At 43.2% G+C, this 13793-nt stretch overlaps 1 protein-coding gene across 1 annotated transcript in view; it reads left to right on the top strand.

Moving 5' to 3' along the window:
* Ptprj (protein tyrosine phosphatase, receptor type, J) overlaps positions 1-13793 on the top strand; it is a 40702-nt gene that overhangs the window by 2206 nt on the left and 24703 nt on the right. Inside the window, exons 2-9 of the mRNA XM_013030018.1 lie at positions 2077-2166; positions 3800-4060; positions 5599-5841; positions 6437-6688; positions 8193-8456; positions 9402-9662; positions 11587-11844; positions 12790-13062. Coding sequence (XP_012885472.1) covers positions 2115-2166; positions 3800-4060; positions 5599-5841; positions 6437-6688; positions 8193-8456; positions 9402-9662; positions 11587-11844; positions 12790-13062 — 1864 coding nt within the window. The 5' untranslated portion in view covers positions 2077-2114. The remainder of the gene's footprint in view (positions 1-2076; positions 2167-3799; positions 4061-5598; positions 5842-6436; positions 6689-8192; positions 8457-9401; positions 9663-11586; positions 11845-12789; positions 13063-13793) is intronic.

The following is a 13793-nucleotide window of genomic DNA, read 5'->3' as shown; positions in this document are numbered from 1 at the left end:
TTATGCCTGTGTTTTAGGTATCTCTCTTTTTTTCTGTCTGTCTATCTGTCATATCTCCCTCCCTTCCTCCCTTCCTCTCTCCCTCTTCTCTCCCTTCTTCTCTCCCTCTCTCTCTCTATCTTTCTTCCTTCCTTCCTCTTGCCTTCCCTTTTTCCCTTCCTCTCTTCCTCACTTCTTTCCTTCTTCCTTTCTCCCTTCCTTCTCAATCCTGGGACTTGAACTCAGGGTCTGGGCATTGTCCCTGAGCTTCTTTTGCTAAGGCTAGCACTCTATCACTTGAGCCACAGTGCCACTTCCAGCTTTTTCTGTTTATGTGGTACTGAGGAATTGAACCAGGACTTCATGCATGCTAGGCAAGCACTCTGCCATGAAGCCACCTTCCCAGCCTCTGAGATATTTCTGTAAGTAAGACAGTAATCATGTTTTTTTTTTTTTGTGCTGGTGCTAGGCTTGAACTCAGGACCTGGGTGCTATCCCTGAACCGCTAGCTAGTGCTCTACCACTTGAGCCAGAGCTGCACTTCCAACTTGGTGATTAATTGGAGATAAGAGTCTCCCAGACTTCTCTGCCTAGGCTGACTTCCAACCATGATGCTTAGATCTCAGCCTCCTGAGTAGCTAGGATTATAGGCTAATATTTAGCACTTTATAAAATGTATCTTTTGGGAGAAATATAACTTGGTCTTTGGAATATATTTTCTTTTTTTCCCTAATGGGTGAAAAATACCAGAGACTATGAATCAATACAGATATAATAATTAGATTGTTCTTACACTGCCTTATAGAAGGGCAGATCTTGCTAAACACTTCTAATAAAGCACATCTTCGTTAATAACAGCAGTGTGTACAGTCTGTGCTACCAATGGAGATGGCTGTGTGTCTCTCCTGTGATCAATTTTTTTTTCCCATAAGTTGGAAGGTAGTTTGTGCAGCCTGGAGTCACTGGGGCAGCGGAATTTCACTTCTTTACTCTGTGGTGGAGCGCTGGCTAGAACTCAGTTGCAGGAAACAGAAGCCATGAGTTATTTTAAGCCAGGGAATTTTTTTTTCCTGGGGATAAAGGTTTACAGAATCATTGGAAAGATGTGATCTTAGTTTGCCAGGGGGCTGTAATGAGTGCCTGGGAGTTTGTTTTCTCCTGGTTCAGGAGACAAGGAGTCATAGATCAAGTGTTCAGTAGGTTTGATTTTTTTTTTCCCCATTGAGGCCTTTCTTCTAGGCTTGAGGGTGGCTGTCTTCTTCCTGTGTTTTCATGTGATTATCTTTTAGTCTTATGTGTGTCCCAGGGCTGCTCTTCTTTTTATAAGAACACAGTCTTCCCAGAGAGGTCTTACCCTTACAGCCTCATTTTAATCTAAATACCTCTTGGAAGATTGTGAATGCAGTCAGTCCCCTTCCTAGATACTATAGGCTATGATTTCAACATAGAGTTTTGGGGGTGGATAAAATAGAGTCCATAACTCCGGGGGAGTGGGATGTAGGCCTAGCTTCCAGAATTGACTCAAAGACAGGCTGTAAAACTAATGGTGGAGAGTCACCCCTTTGTCACAGGAAGTTTCTGCTGTCATTATCCCGTCCAGTTGAGTGTGTTCTGAGCTTTCATTTTATGATCTGGAAGCAGCACCAACCACCATCACAGTTAGTCATCTTGAGCTCCAGTCATCCCATCCACCTTCTAGTTAGAGGAAGGATGCAGGGCAGAATGTAGAGCTCTACCCTTTGAGGCTTCATTTCCTAGAAGCCTCTGTAAACGGCCTCTGTAAACAAAGGTTTTGTAGTATATCCAACACAAAGCACTCAGCAATGGCTAAGTTTCTCTTCCAGAGCCTGTTCTTGCAGCCCTTCTCATTTTCCTGTGAATGGCAATCAGATTGATTACATTTTCTTGGCCAAGTGCTTTCTCTCTGGCCAGAAAAATTAGTTTCTGAGGACTTATGTTGTAGTTGGTGATCAAAAAAGAGCAAAGGAGAGACCAGCAAAGGAGTTCTAAATATGCCTCTACGCTCTGTGTCTTTTGTTGGGGGTTGGTCACTACTGTCTTCTAGATCATAACTAACCATTCACTGTCTTCCCATAGCCTCTGATGGGAATATCAATGCCACGGAGTCCTTAACAATGGCTACCATACTGAATGGAACTGAGAAGTTTGAAACTCCCACCAAACCAGGTATTGTCATTGATGTTTTATACCCTGGAACCAGTTATCATTTTGAAACATTTCCATAAGGATCCAATGGGACCGGAGGGCCATCCTGGGAAGTTACAAATAGAACTGGTAGGCAAGTGCTTCCTGCCAAGTAGGGATGTTGCTTACCGGAGACCAGGGTCATTTATAGATGTCATTTTTTCTAAATTTCGTTTTTCATTTAAGTATCATGAAAATTTTAAATAGTTTATAATAGCAGAATACCAGCAAAAACAACACAGTCCACATATAAGCTTTCAACCAGAAACATTCATGGGTAAATTTGGGTGTATGTTATCTTTACAATTCTAAGATATATGTATAGATTGTTTTACACACCTTTAAGCCATTTTCCACATTTTGGGTCTTCTTTTTCCCCATTACTTGTTTATGATGATTAGTTTTCTCTGTAAACAGAAATATCTCTGCAGCATTAATTTATGATCTGCTTTGCACTCAGTTGTCCAAATTATAATAGGCATATAATAATAATAATAATAATCCAATACTGGCCCACTACAGGGTTCACTACAGGGTTGTACTGAAACCACCGCCATGCTCATGTATTTGTGACCTGCCTCTGGCTGCATTCATGTTAGAATTAAGTAATAACAACAATTTCTTTCTTTTAAAGCCTAAAATACTTGTTCTCTAGCTTTTATAGAAAAAAATATTTTGACCTGTAGATTTGATTATTGGTTCTTAAAGTATGGTCTTGGAATCCGTATGGGGTCCCTTTTGAGGAAATCTCAAAAGCTCTCTGAGATGTTATTATAAGCAATGCTAAATTGTTATTTGGCCTTTTCATTCTCTCATGAGTGTATGGTGGTATTTTACAGACGTTACATGATATAGGATGATGACATTGTCACAGTAATGGTTAATGTTATTATCATATATAAAAATCAACTAGTTGGGTGTTGGTGGCTAATGCCTATAATCCTAGCTACTCAAATGGCTTGAGATCTAGAAGATCATGGTTTAAAGCTAGCCTGTCCAGAAAAGTTTGTGAGACTCCACCTCCAAAATAACCCAAAATCTGGGTTTGAGACATAGCTCAAGCGGTAAAGTACCAGCCAAGTGAACTGGCCAAGTAAACACGAGGCCCTGAGTTCAGAACTGGCAAAAAAAATTGTTATTTATAATAGAGTATAAACATAACCTATATAAACAAAATTACTCTGGGATCCTTAATGGTTATTAAGAAGATAAAAGTGTCGATTTTTTTCTTAAAGCTTTATGAACTTTGATCTAGAGCTTTTGTAAGTTAAGAGGTCCAATGATGGTGAATAAAATTACAAGTCTAGGAATAAACAGGACTAGAACTAAGACCCAGTTTTTAAAAACATTATTATTATTTATTATTATTATCCCATGGTAGCACAGTATGTAACCTTTATTTTTGGTATGGTCTGTGTCAGGGGAACCTGAGCCTTGAGCAAATCTCAGGGGCTCATTTCAGATCACTCAACTACCTATGGGGCAGTTCTGCAAGTGTAGCTTTGGAAAGTAGACCTACAGAGCAGATGTTACTCTTGCATGTGTGTTTTAATCACAATCTTCTTTTTCTTCTTCTCCTTTTTTTTTTCTGTGTTCCTTGAAAACCTCTACATAGCACCCAGTCCTGTGTTTGACATTAAAATTGTTTTCGTCAGTCCAACCAGCGTGGGCCTCACCTGGGAAAACAATGACACAGTTGCTTCAAACTACACTTGCAGAATAAAGAATGAGATGGATAAGCCATGGCCGCTCACTGCTAATGATCAGAACCGGTGTAACCTCACAGGCTTGCGTCCAGGGACTTCCTACACATTCTTCATTGTCCCGGAAAGATCCAGTCATAATTGGGGATATCCCAGCAAAACTGTTACAACAAGTAAGGTGACAGGCATACAGTATAATCACGAACCCTTTTCTGTACCTTCGGACCTTGTCCATTCAAACTGTCTGTTAGAAAGAGCTTTGTTTTCATACTGTAGAAGAGGAGAAAGGGTACTGTGCTATGTCAAGCCAGGAGTTCAGGTAGCCAGATCTGTCAGGATTAGGGTTCTGTGTATTTTTGGAAGTCTTAACTTTGTCTCATCCATTTCGTTATAAACAAACAAAACCAAAAATTCTATTATTTTATTGGCTCAGACCTATTTTTCGGTAAGACCCTGGAGTGGAAGTGATCTCATTAGAAATAGGATTTGATGACCAGTCATTTCTCACCTTTTAGACTCCTTTGGACATTGATGTGGAATTTATAAATTCCCAGTAGTTTCTGTTGGGCAGGAAAGTTTGGTATACTTTATAGAAAATTTTGTGTTTCAAATGAAATGAAAGTGACATGACATTTAGATTTTAATTAAGGGTTAACAACTTTAGATTGAGGTTTAGCTTAGGCTTCAGTACCTTTACAAGTTGTTATAGCTGCAAATTCAGCAGCTATTTTTTTTAAGATGAAAAGAATACAAAGAAATTTACAGCTGGATGCTTGCCTATAATCCTGGCTTCTACGGTAAGAGAAAAAGCAGCCCTTCGTGTGTGTGTGTGCCTGTGTGCCTGTGTGCCTGTGTGCCTGTGTGTGCCTGTAAGAGAAAAAGCAGCCCTTCGTGTGTGTGTGTGTGTGTGTGTGTGCCTGTGTGTGCCTGTGTGTATAAAAGAAAAGTAGGAGAAGGAAGGGGGAAAAGGAGAGGACAGTAGGGAGAGGGTTTGATAGGTAGGTAGGTTGGTAGGTAAGTAGATAGATAGATAGATAGATTGATTGAATATATAACATGAAGTGAGCCAGGTTCATGTAACATCTCCTTTTGGCCATGGAACAGACAAGCACTAAATTAATGGCTTCTAGTGGCTTTTTTTCTAAAAGCATTTTCAAAGTTTAGCCAGTTAATTATTTTATTTATTTATTTTTGGGTCCAGTTGTGGGGCTTGAACTCTGGGCCTGCGCGCTGTCCCTCAGCTCTTCAGCTCAAAGCTAGCACTCTATCACTATGAGCCACAGTGCCACTTCCGGCTTTTTTCTTTTTGCTTATGTGGTGCTGAGGAATGGAACCCAGGGCTTCATGCTTGCAAGGCAAATGCTCTACCATTGAGCCACCTACCCAGTCCCTATTTTATTTTTTGTGCCCATACTGGGGCTTGAACTCAAGGCTTGGGAGTTGTCCTTTGGCTTTCCACTCAAGGCTGGCTCTCTACCACTTGCGTCACAGCTCCATTTCTTGCTTTTTGGTGGTCAGCTGGAGATTAGAGTCTCATAAACTGTCTTACCTGGCAGGCTCCCAACCTTGATCCTCAGATGTCAGCTTCCTGAGTAGTTAGGGTGGATTATAGGGGATGAGCCACAGGGTACTTAGCTGTGCTGAGTGTTTTGATGACAGTTGACTTAAGATACTCCATTTCACGAATGTCCATTTTGTGTTTTTCAAACAGAGCCTCTTCCAGTGTCGGACCTTTGTGTTGCTTTCATGGGTGTGACACAGGTTGTTCTTACCTGGAGCAAGGACAATGGCACTGAATCTTACCGGATAGTTCTTCAAAGCACTAGCAACCATAGCAAGATGGTTGATGATTTAGCAGTCACCATTTCAGACCTGAAGCCAGGGTTTCGACATGTGGTCCAGTTTCTTCCAAAATTACATAAGACACCAAGTGATACCACGGAAGGTGGCTTGGGTGAGTTACACAAGAGTAAGTGCTGGTGTTGACTTTCAATCACTTTTTAGTTTGAAAAAAAATATTGTTCTCATGTATGTATGGAGTTAGGCTTTTGATTTCAAGTGACAGATGGAAACTAGAATGGAAACAGCAATTTGTGGTCCATGTATATTTTCCGCATTGTAGGCAGCAAGGTATTAAATGAACAAGATGCTTCTCATCCCTTTCTTTTGCATCATTATGTGTAGCAGCTTTGTTTTTCAGAGTGGCTCCTTCCACACAGGTCAAGGAGAAAAGGCCATTCATTAGGCCTTTCCATTTTCACACTTTTGGTTCAGCGAACGCATTCCTTGAATGGGCTCTGGGTAGCTGTCCATGGGAAATCATGCTGGAAGAATATAAGGAGACTGGTCCCAAGATCATAGTTGAGAGAGAATGCAAGGTCTCTGTGGCATTCCTGGGACAATAGTATGAAGTGATATATCCAGACAGAGATATTTATGAAGTGCCAACAGTGGGTACTGTTGGATGAATCATCATATGGATGGTGTGCTGGAAGATGGAGGTTGTGTCCCTTTTGTGGTCGATATCTTTGCTTTTGTGTTTAAACCAGATACCAACAACACAGAGAGAAGCCCAGAGGTGAGACTCCTACCAGACAACAGCCCCGTGGCTCCTGGCAAGGAGTCCCGAGGCATAGAAGTTCAGCTCGTCGGGTTAGAGTCTGACACTCAGTATACAGCCACTGTTTATTCTCAAGCAGCGGATTGCACAGAAGGACGGCCCCAGAACATCTCTCCCACTGTTTATTCTCAAGCAGCAAATTGCACAGAAGGACAGCCCCAGAACATCTCTTTCCTCACAAGTATGTGGAATTTTGTGAAACAGTTTTATCTTTGAGATTCCTTGCTTATAGTTTTGCTTTTGGATCTGAGTCATTTCTGTTGTCAGAGCGTTTTCGGGGTGAACTTTGGAGTAGAGCAGACAGTTGAGTTTCTTCAAACCTCTGTGGTCACAAAGCTCACTAAGAGGTTATTGAACAGTGTATATTCAGTAAAGATGCTGGGCACTGCCTTACGTCTTTCCTGTTTCTGCATATTAGCCATGGAGGCATACTGCTTTAGAACGTTGTTATCTTCTGCAGCCATTGGGTGGAGCTTTTCTACACCTGGGATAAGAAAATGAATTTCTGTTTTTAACTTGCCCTTCGAATGCACACGGACCTTTCTATTGAAACACATTGACATGCCAATTGCTGCTTCTGAGTTCTTCCCTGGCCCACTGTCAATTTGCTAGAAATATGCCCAGATTCCTCCCTCCCTCCCTCTCTCCATCTCTTTTTCTCTCTCTCTCTTTCTCTCTTTCCTTTCACCAGTCCTGGGGCTGGAATTCAGGTTCTGGGCACTGTCCCTAAGTTTCTTTTGCTTAAGGCTAGCACTTGAGCCACAGTGCAACATCTGGGCTTTTCTGTTTATGTGATACTGAAGAATCGAACCCAGAGCTTCATGCGTGCTACACAAGCATTCTCTACCACTAAGTCTCTTTCTCAGCCCTGTGTCCAGGGTTTTAGCTCTCAGAGAGTTTGTAACATAAGGGAGTTGAGACGTACGGACATGGGAAACTGCATGCAGTTGAGCCCTGCGCTCAGGATCCAACGCTGCATTGCATTACCACAAGCCCTTAAGGGCTTGGTGGCATGAATGGACTTGGTTGTCTTACCCAATTTTAAAGGACTCATGGGCTCACAGAACTGAGGGAATGAAGGTTGAAATTGGAGTGGTAGAGATAGGAAACCAGCTGGTACCCAGGAGACTCTGTGGGGATGTGGGTGGGTGGGTGGGGTGGGTGTGAGTAATCCCACATCCAGTGACACACTCAGGAAGTTCCTTTGAAGTTCCTGGAGGGACAGACTCACTGAGCAGGGACACCCGACTCTTTTGGGACTCTTGTACACTCTAGACATAGTTATATGGTGAAGATGGGGAGCAATTGCCAGGCTGATAAAACCCCTTTATAACTCGTGTGTGTGTGTGTGTGTGTGAGAGAGAGAGAGAGAGAGAGAGAGAGAGAGAAGAGAGAGAGAGAGAGAGAGAGAGAGAGAGAGAGAGAGAGAGAATGTGTGAGATGGAGCTTTTGTGGTCAAGGCTAAGTGCTCTACCACTTGAGCCACAGCTCCATTTCTGTTTTGTGTGTATGTGTGTGCATTTAATTGGAGATAAGAGTCTCATGAACTTGCCTGTTGAGGCTGGCTTGAGATCTTTAGATCTCAACTGCTTGAGTAGCTAGAATTACAGGTTTGAGGCTCCGCAACAACTCATTATCTGGTGTGGTCATTTTTTTTTTTTTTTACTTCTTTTTTGTTTTTACAGATTCTGCTCAGGTTTTTGACATCCAAGTTGTGGTCATCAATGCTACAAGCATGACCCTCACCTGGAAAGACAAATATAATGGGTCGTCTGCTGCCTATACGTACAAGGTCCATGTGGCTGGAGGCACTCATTTCCTCAACTTCACTGTCCCCGAGAAAAGTCTCGTCATCCTGGGACTCCACTCAAGCACCTTGTACAATGTCACGGTGTTTCCTTTCCTGGAAGACGTTGAGGGAGTGCCGGGCTTTCTCCAGGTGTACACCCGTGAGTTCCTTTGGTGCTCTGGCTAACCTTTCTTGTGGTCTATCATGTGCCAGGCCTAGATTTGAGGAGAGGGTGCTTTGTTCCTTTCCTGAAGGAATGTGCAGAACTGTATAGGGGCCCACAGGGACTCCTACAATAGTGACCACAGCCAACACTGAGCATCTTGTAATGTGCTCTCTTTTCACTGGAGCACTGAATGCTCGCAATGGCCCTGTCATACAGCTAATCTGATTTTATGGATGAGGAAGCCAAGGCTGAGAGAGGTAATGTAGTGTCACATCACCTCTCTACTAAGTGACAGATATGACATTAGGCCCGTAGGAGACTTAATGATGCATTGAAGATAAAGTAGCCAGGAGCCATAAGTTTCTATTCTAGAACCTGAGCCCTTAGCCATGAGCAAGGAGAGTCTTTGCCTCTGCTCATCTGTGAATGACTTTGTACAGTTTAAATGCACAGTGTCTGTATTCTGGTGGCCAGGTATTCTCTCCATGGGACAAACACCAGCTTGTGTTGCAGTTGATGATACAAATTTTTAAAAAAGGGGTCCTAAATGTGCTTTTTTAACTCTCAGTGTTACTATTTTTTGAAGGTTAGTTATGCCTGTGTTTTAGGTATCTCTCTTTTTTTCTGTCTGTCTATCTGTCATATCTCCCTCCCTTCCTCCCTTCCTCTCTCCCTCTTCTCTCCCTCCCTTCCTCCCTTCTTCTGTCTGGTCTTGCTATGTAGTCCAAGCTGGCCACCGTGTGAATCATGACACTTAGCCCAGAACTAGAGTTTTTTTTTTTTTTCCAATTTATTGTTATTATACAGGTGAAGTACAGAGGGATTACCATTACATGATTCAGGTAATGAGTACATTTCCTTTTGTACAGTGCCTTCCCTTCCTTCACAGAGACAAGACATTTTTAATCTCGTGTACTATTTTACTATCTTTCCCCTCAGCTCCTGGTCCTGTCTCCCACTTTCAAGTGACACTTGTCCGCTTAAGGGAAATTGGCTTAGCTTGGAACAGCAGTGACTCAGATTTCTTTAGGATTGTTACCACGCAGGAAGAAACTGGAAACCATCAAGATAATGTGACGACCACCAACCAAACAATTATCATCGATAACTTAAAGCCTGGAACCAGTTATCGTTTTGAAATATTTCCACAAGGACCCAATGGGACAGAAGGGCCATCTCAACAAGTTACAAGTAGAACTGGTAAGCAAGTGGGCTGTGCTTCTGTTAAACAGGGATGTTGCTTAAAGGAGAGAGGAGTGATTTATAGATGTCACGTGTTTCAAGTATTGCCCTCATAGTAAGGGAAAAAAACCCTTAAGAATATTTCATAACTTTATACGATGATACAAAGTGTACTGATGAACAATAACAAAATTCCCCTAAGGTAAATCATCAACCAGAGTTAATTACTGATAAAATACGTACATACATATTTTTTTTCTATAGAGTAATTTAAAAAATGTTTCTTTTCCAAATAGTTATATAAAGGGGTTTCAATTTAGCATACTGATTTATGTTTACAGTGTATCTTGATTAGAGTCTTTCATTCCTCACGTGTCCCCAAACTATCCTCCAACCATCCCACCTTTACCGCTTTCTGCGAGGTTCCTAGTTTCATTTTCACGCAGGTACATTGGAATATTATGGTTGTATTCACCAATCATGTTCCTCTTTACTCATTTGTTTGCTCTCTTCCAATTAATCCTCACTCCTCTCAGATAAAGCATCTTTTAGTTTCCTGGCATTCATTTTGTTGAACTGTTAATTGTTCAGAGGGGTTATACTGTGGCAATCTCACTCCTACCCATACCACCCTGTGATCCATTTGGTTGTGTATATGCATGTGCATGGACTTCCATGTGTTTTCAGATATGTCCATGTTTCAGGTCTAACTCCCTCATGTGAGAGAAAATATGTGCTCTTTGACTCTCTGAGGATGGCTTCCCTGAAAATGATAGAACTTACAGGGTAATTTTAACACGTGTCTTGTATTCCATTGTCTGCCTGTCAGATACAGATGGCCCTCCATAGAGCTCATCTAGGGTCCTGGGGCTTGAACTCAGGGCCTGGGCACTGACCTTTTTGTGTTCAAGGCTAGCATTCTGACACTTGAGCCACAGTTCCACTTAGAAGAGTGGCTTTGAACCATGATCCTCAGATCTCAGTCTCTTAAGTAGCTAGAGGCATGATCCAGAAGTACCCAGTGTGGGCTTTAAAAACTGATACTGGGATTTGAACTCAGGGATTTGCCCTGGCTATACAGGAACTCTACTGTGGAAGCACATCAGCCCTTTTTTGCACTGGTTATTTTGAGTTAGGGTCTCACCTTTTGCCCTGGTACACATCTGGACCATGATCCTCCTATTTTTAAGTTTCTCATAGTAGCTGAGATGGAATCTGGCAGGTAATGTACATCATAGCTAGTTTCTTCCATTTAGATGAAATCTTGGACTTTTCTATCCTATCCTGGATAGTCTTTTTTTTGGGGGGGGGGTCTGGTCGTGGGGCCTGAACTCTGGGCCTGGGTGCTGTCCCTCAGCTCTTCAGCTCAAGGCTAGTGCTCTACCACTTGAACCACAGCGCCACTTCCGGCTTTTTTTTCTTTTTGCTTATGTGGTACTGAGGAATCAAACCCAGGGCCTCATGCATGCAAGGCAAGCGCTCTACCTCTGAGTCACCTTCCCAGGCCATATCCTGGATAGTCTTGAATCATGATCCTCTCGATCACAGCATCCTCAGAAGTTAGGATTATGGGTATGAGCCATGGTGCCTGGCTCTCACAGTTATTTCAATATGACTGATGATATATCGGGACTGAATGAGGGCTTTTCCACATCAACTGAGCTCTGATGCACATGTTGGAATTAAAAATGTTTGTTTTTGAAACTTGTTCAGATTTTAAAAACTGATTATTATTAATATGAATATTATTAATCAGTGCATGGTGAGAACTGTGTGTAGTCAATCCACAAATGAGGTTAGGTTTCACACTTCACCCTTTGTAGACTCATTGGAGAGATGAGTAACAAAATAAACCATTTATTTTGACAGACACTTTGAAATGAAGCTGAGTATCACTATGGTCATGAACAATTTTTTTTACCCCTTCTTTCCTTCTGAGCAGACTCCAGTGCCGTGTGTGACATCCATGTGGTCCATGTCACCACCACCGAAATGCAACTGGAATGGCAGAACAGAGACAATGTTTCTGGATACATCTACCATTTAGTTATACAGTCTCAGTATGGCTCCAACAAAACCAACAGTTCTGAGAAAAACATCATTCTGGAGGACCTCATTCCTGGGACATTGTACAATGTCACAATCACTCCGGAAATAGACCAAGTCCAGGGGGATTCGGGCTCCATCGCACACTACACACGTAAGTCTCTGGGCCTTTTGCTTGGAGGGAGCTTGCTAAAGGATGGAAAAGGCCCATTATATCTCTGGGTTTCCATTTGATATTTAGCTGCTTCACATGGACATAGCTGCCTAGCCAAAGGCTCACCTGTTCCCTTGGTCCATTGTGGTTAAAGCCATGTGAACATGGAATTGTTTTGAGAGGCAGAAAGTGACTGACTTATCCCATGAAAGCAGAGGACATTGGCGATCTACTCATCCCTTGGGAACAGATCTTTTTTTTTTTTTAATTGTGAAAATACTGTACTGAGGGGTTACAATTACATGGACAAGATAATGAGTACATTTCTTATCAAGCATTGTAGCCTCCTCCTTTGTTTCCCATCCCTTCCCATCCTCTCTTCCCCCCACCCAATTAGAGTGACCAGATCTTGTAGCACTGGAAGATCCAGCACTGATGAGGAGCTTTGCTTGGGGCTTGAACTCTGGGCCTGGGTGCTGTCCCTGAGCTTCTTTTGCTCAAGGCTAGCATTCTATCACCTAAGCCACAGTTCTGGCTTTTTCTGAGTAGGTTATTGGAGATAAGAGTCTCATGGACTTTCTTGCCTGAGCTGGCGTTGAACCCCCATCCTCAGATCTCAGCTTCCTGAGAAGCTAGGATTACCTGTGTGAGCCACTGCCTCCAGCCCTGTAAGACTCTTATTTCCAATTAATCACCCAAAAGCCTGAAATGGAGTTGTGATGCAAGTGTTAGAGCACTGTCCTTGAGCAAAAATGCTCAGGGACTGTGCCTAAGCTGTGAGGTCAAACCTCAGTACCAGCACAAAACAAACAAAACCAAAAGAGTCACAGACTTTCCTGCCTGGGCTGGCTTCAGACCTCCATCCTCAGATCTCAGCTTCCTGAATAGCCAAGATCATAGGTGTGAGCCACCTGTGCTTGGCTAATTTTTTCTTTTTAAACCCAGGGCCCAGCAACGTGTCCTACATTGTAGTGGAGCCCAATACCACAGCAGCAGCCTTCCACTGGGATAACACAGATGCAGCCTCAGCAACGTACTCCTACCGCCTTGTTATCTCACAGGCTGAAAGCAGCAGCATAACCAAAGTGATCAAAGACATGGGAGTCACTTCCGTGGTAGTCACGGAGTTAACACCTGGCTCATCCTACACAGTGGAGATCTTTTCACAAGTGGGGGATGGTCTTGAGTCAGGGCCTGGCTTGGAGTTGTTCTGTACAGGTGAGTAGTCTCTGGTGCCCCTTGGCCTCCTTTCTGTTTGGTGGCCACTTGCAGGTACTTCTTCCCAGCCTGTGGGGCAAAGGCCCTGAGGTTGGAGACCCTGTGTGTTGGAGGAAGAATAGGAAGTTAAGTATTAGGAGTGGATCCATGGGAGCAGGACATGAAGCTGGAGAAGTAGGGGGCCAGGGTATGAAAGATGTCTGGCCGTGTAGTTCCTGACTTTTCCCTTTATATGGACAGGCAATGACAAGAATGCTCAGCCTTTTTGCCCCTCCTGACAAGTACCTGTCTCATAATTCAGAAAGTTGTGATGAAGAGCAGAGCCCAGATGAGCGCTGTGTTCTGGGGGACCCCTGGGGAGGCTCTGTAGATTCAGGAGAGTCTTTGGCTCCCAGCTCAGAGGTTCCTTTGTAGCCTCTGTACCCTGGACTACCTCATTCTGTCCCCTTCTCTAGAGTGCCCCACTCAGGTGAGTTCAGGCTGATTGGAAGTGGGGGGGGGGTCTCAGTACCTTCAGTCTCCCTGATGGTACTTGAGCTGGGCCCTTGCCCTCTGACTATTCATATGGGTGATTAAAAAATCCCTGTGGGGGCTGGGAAGGTGGCTCAGCAGTAGAGTGCTTGCCTTGCATGTATGAGGCCCTGGGTTCGATTCCTCAGCACCACATAAGCAAAAAGAAAAAAGCCGGAAGTGGCGCTGTGGCTCAAGTGGTAGAGCGCTAGCCTTGAGCT

The sequence above is a fragment of the Dipodomys ordii genome, unplaced genomic scaffold (assembly GCF_000151885.1).
Source record: "Dipodomys ordii isolate 6190 unplaced genomic scaffold, Dord_2.0 Scaffold125, whole genome shotgun sequence".
In the NCBI taxonomy this organism is placed as follows: Eukaryota; Metazoa; Chordata; class Mammalia; order Rodentia; family Heteromyidae; genus Dipodomys; species Dipodomys ordii.
Note: the sequence above shows the minus strand (reverse complement) of the source record. Positions and strands in the feature narration are given on the sequence as shown.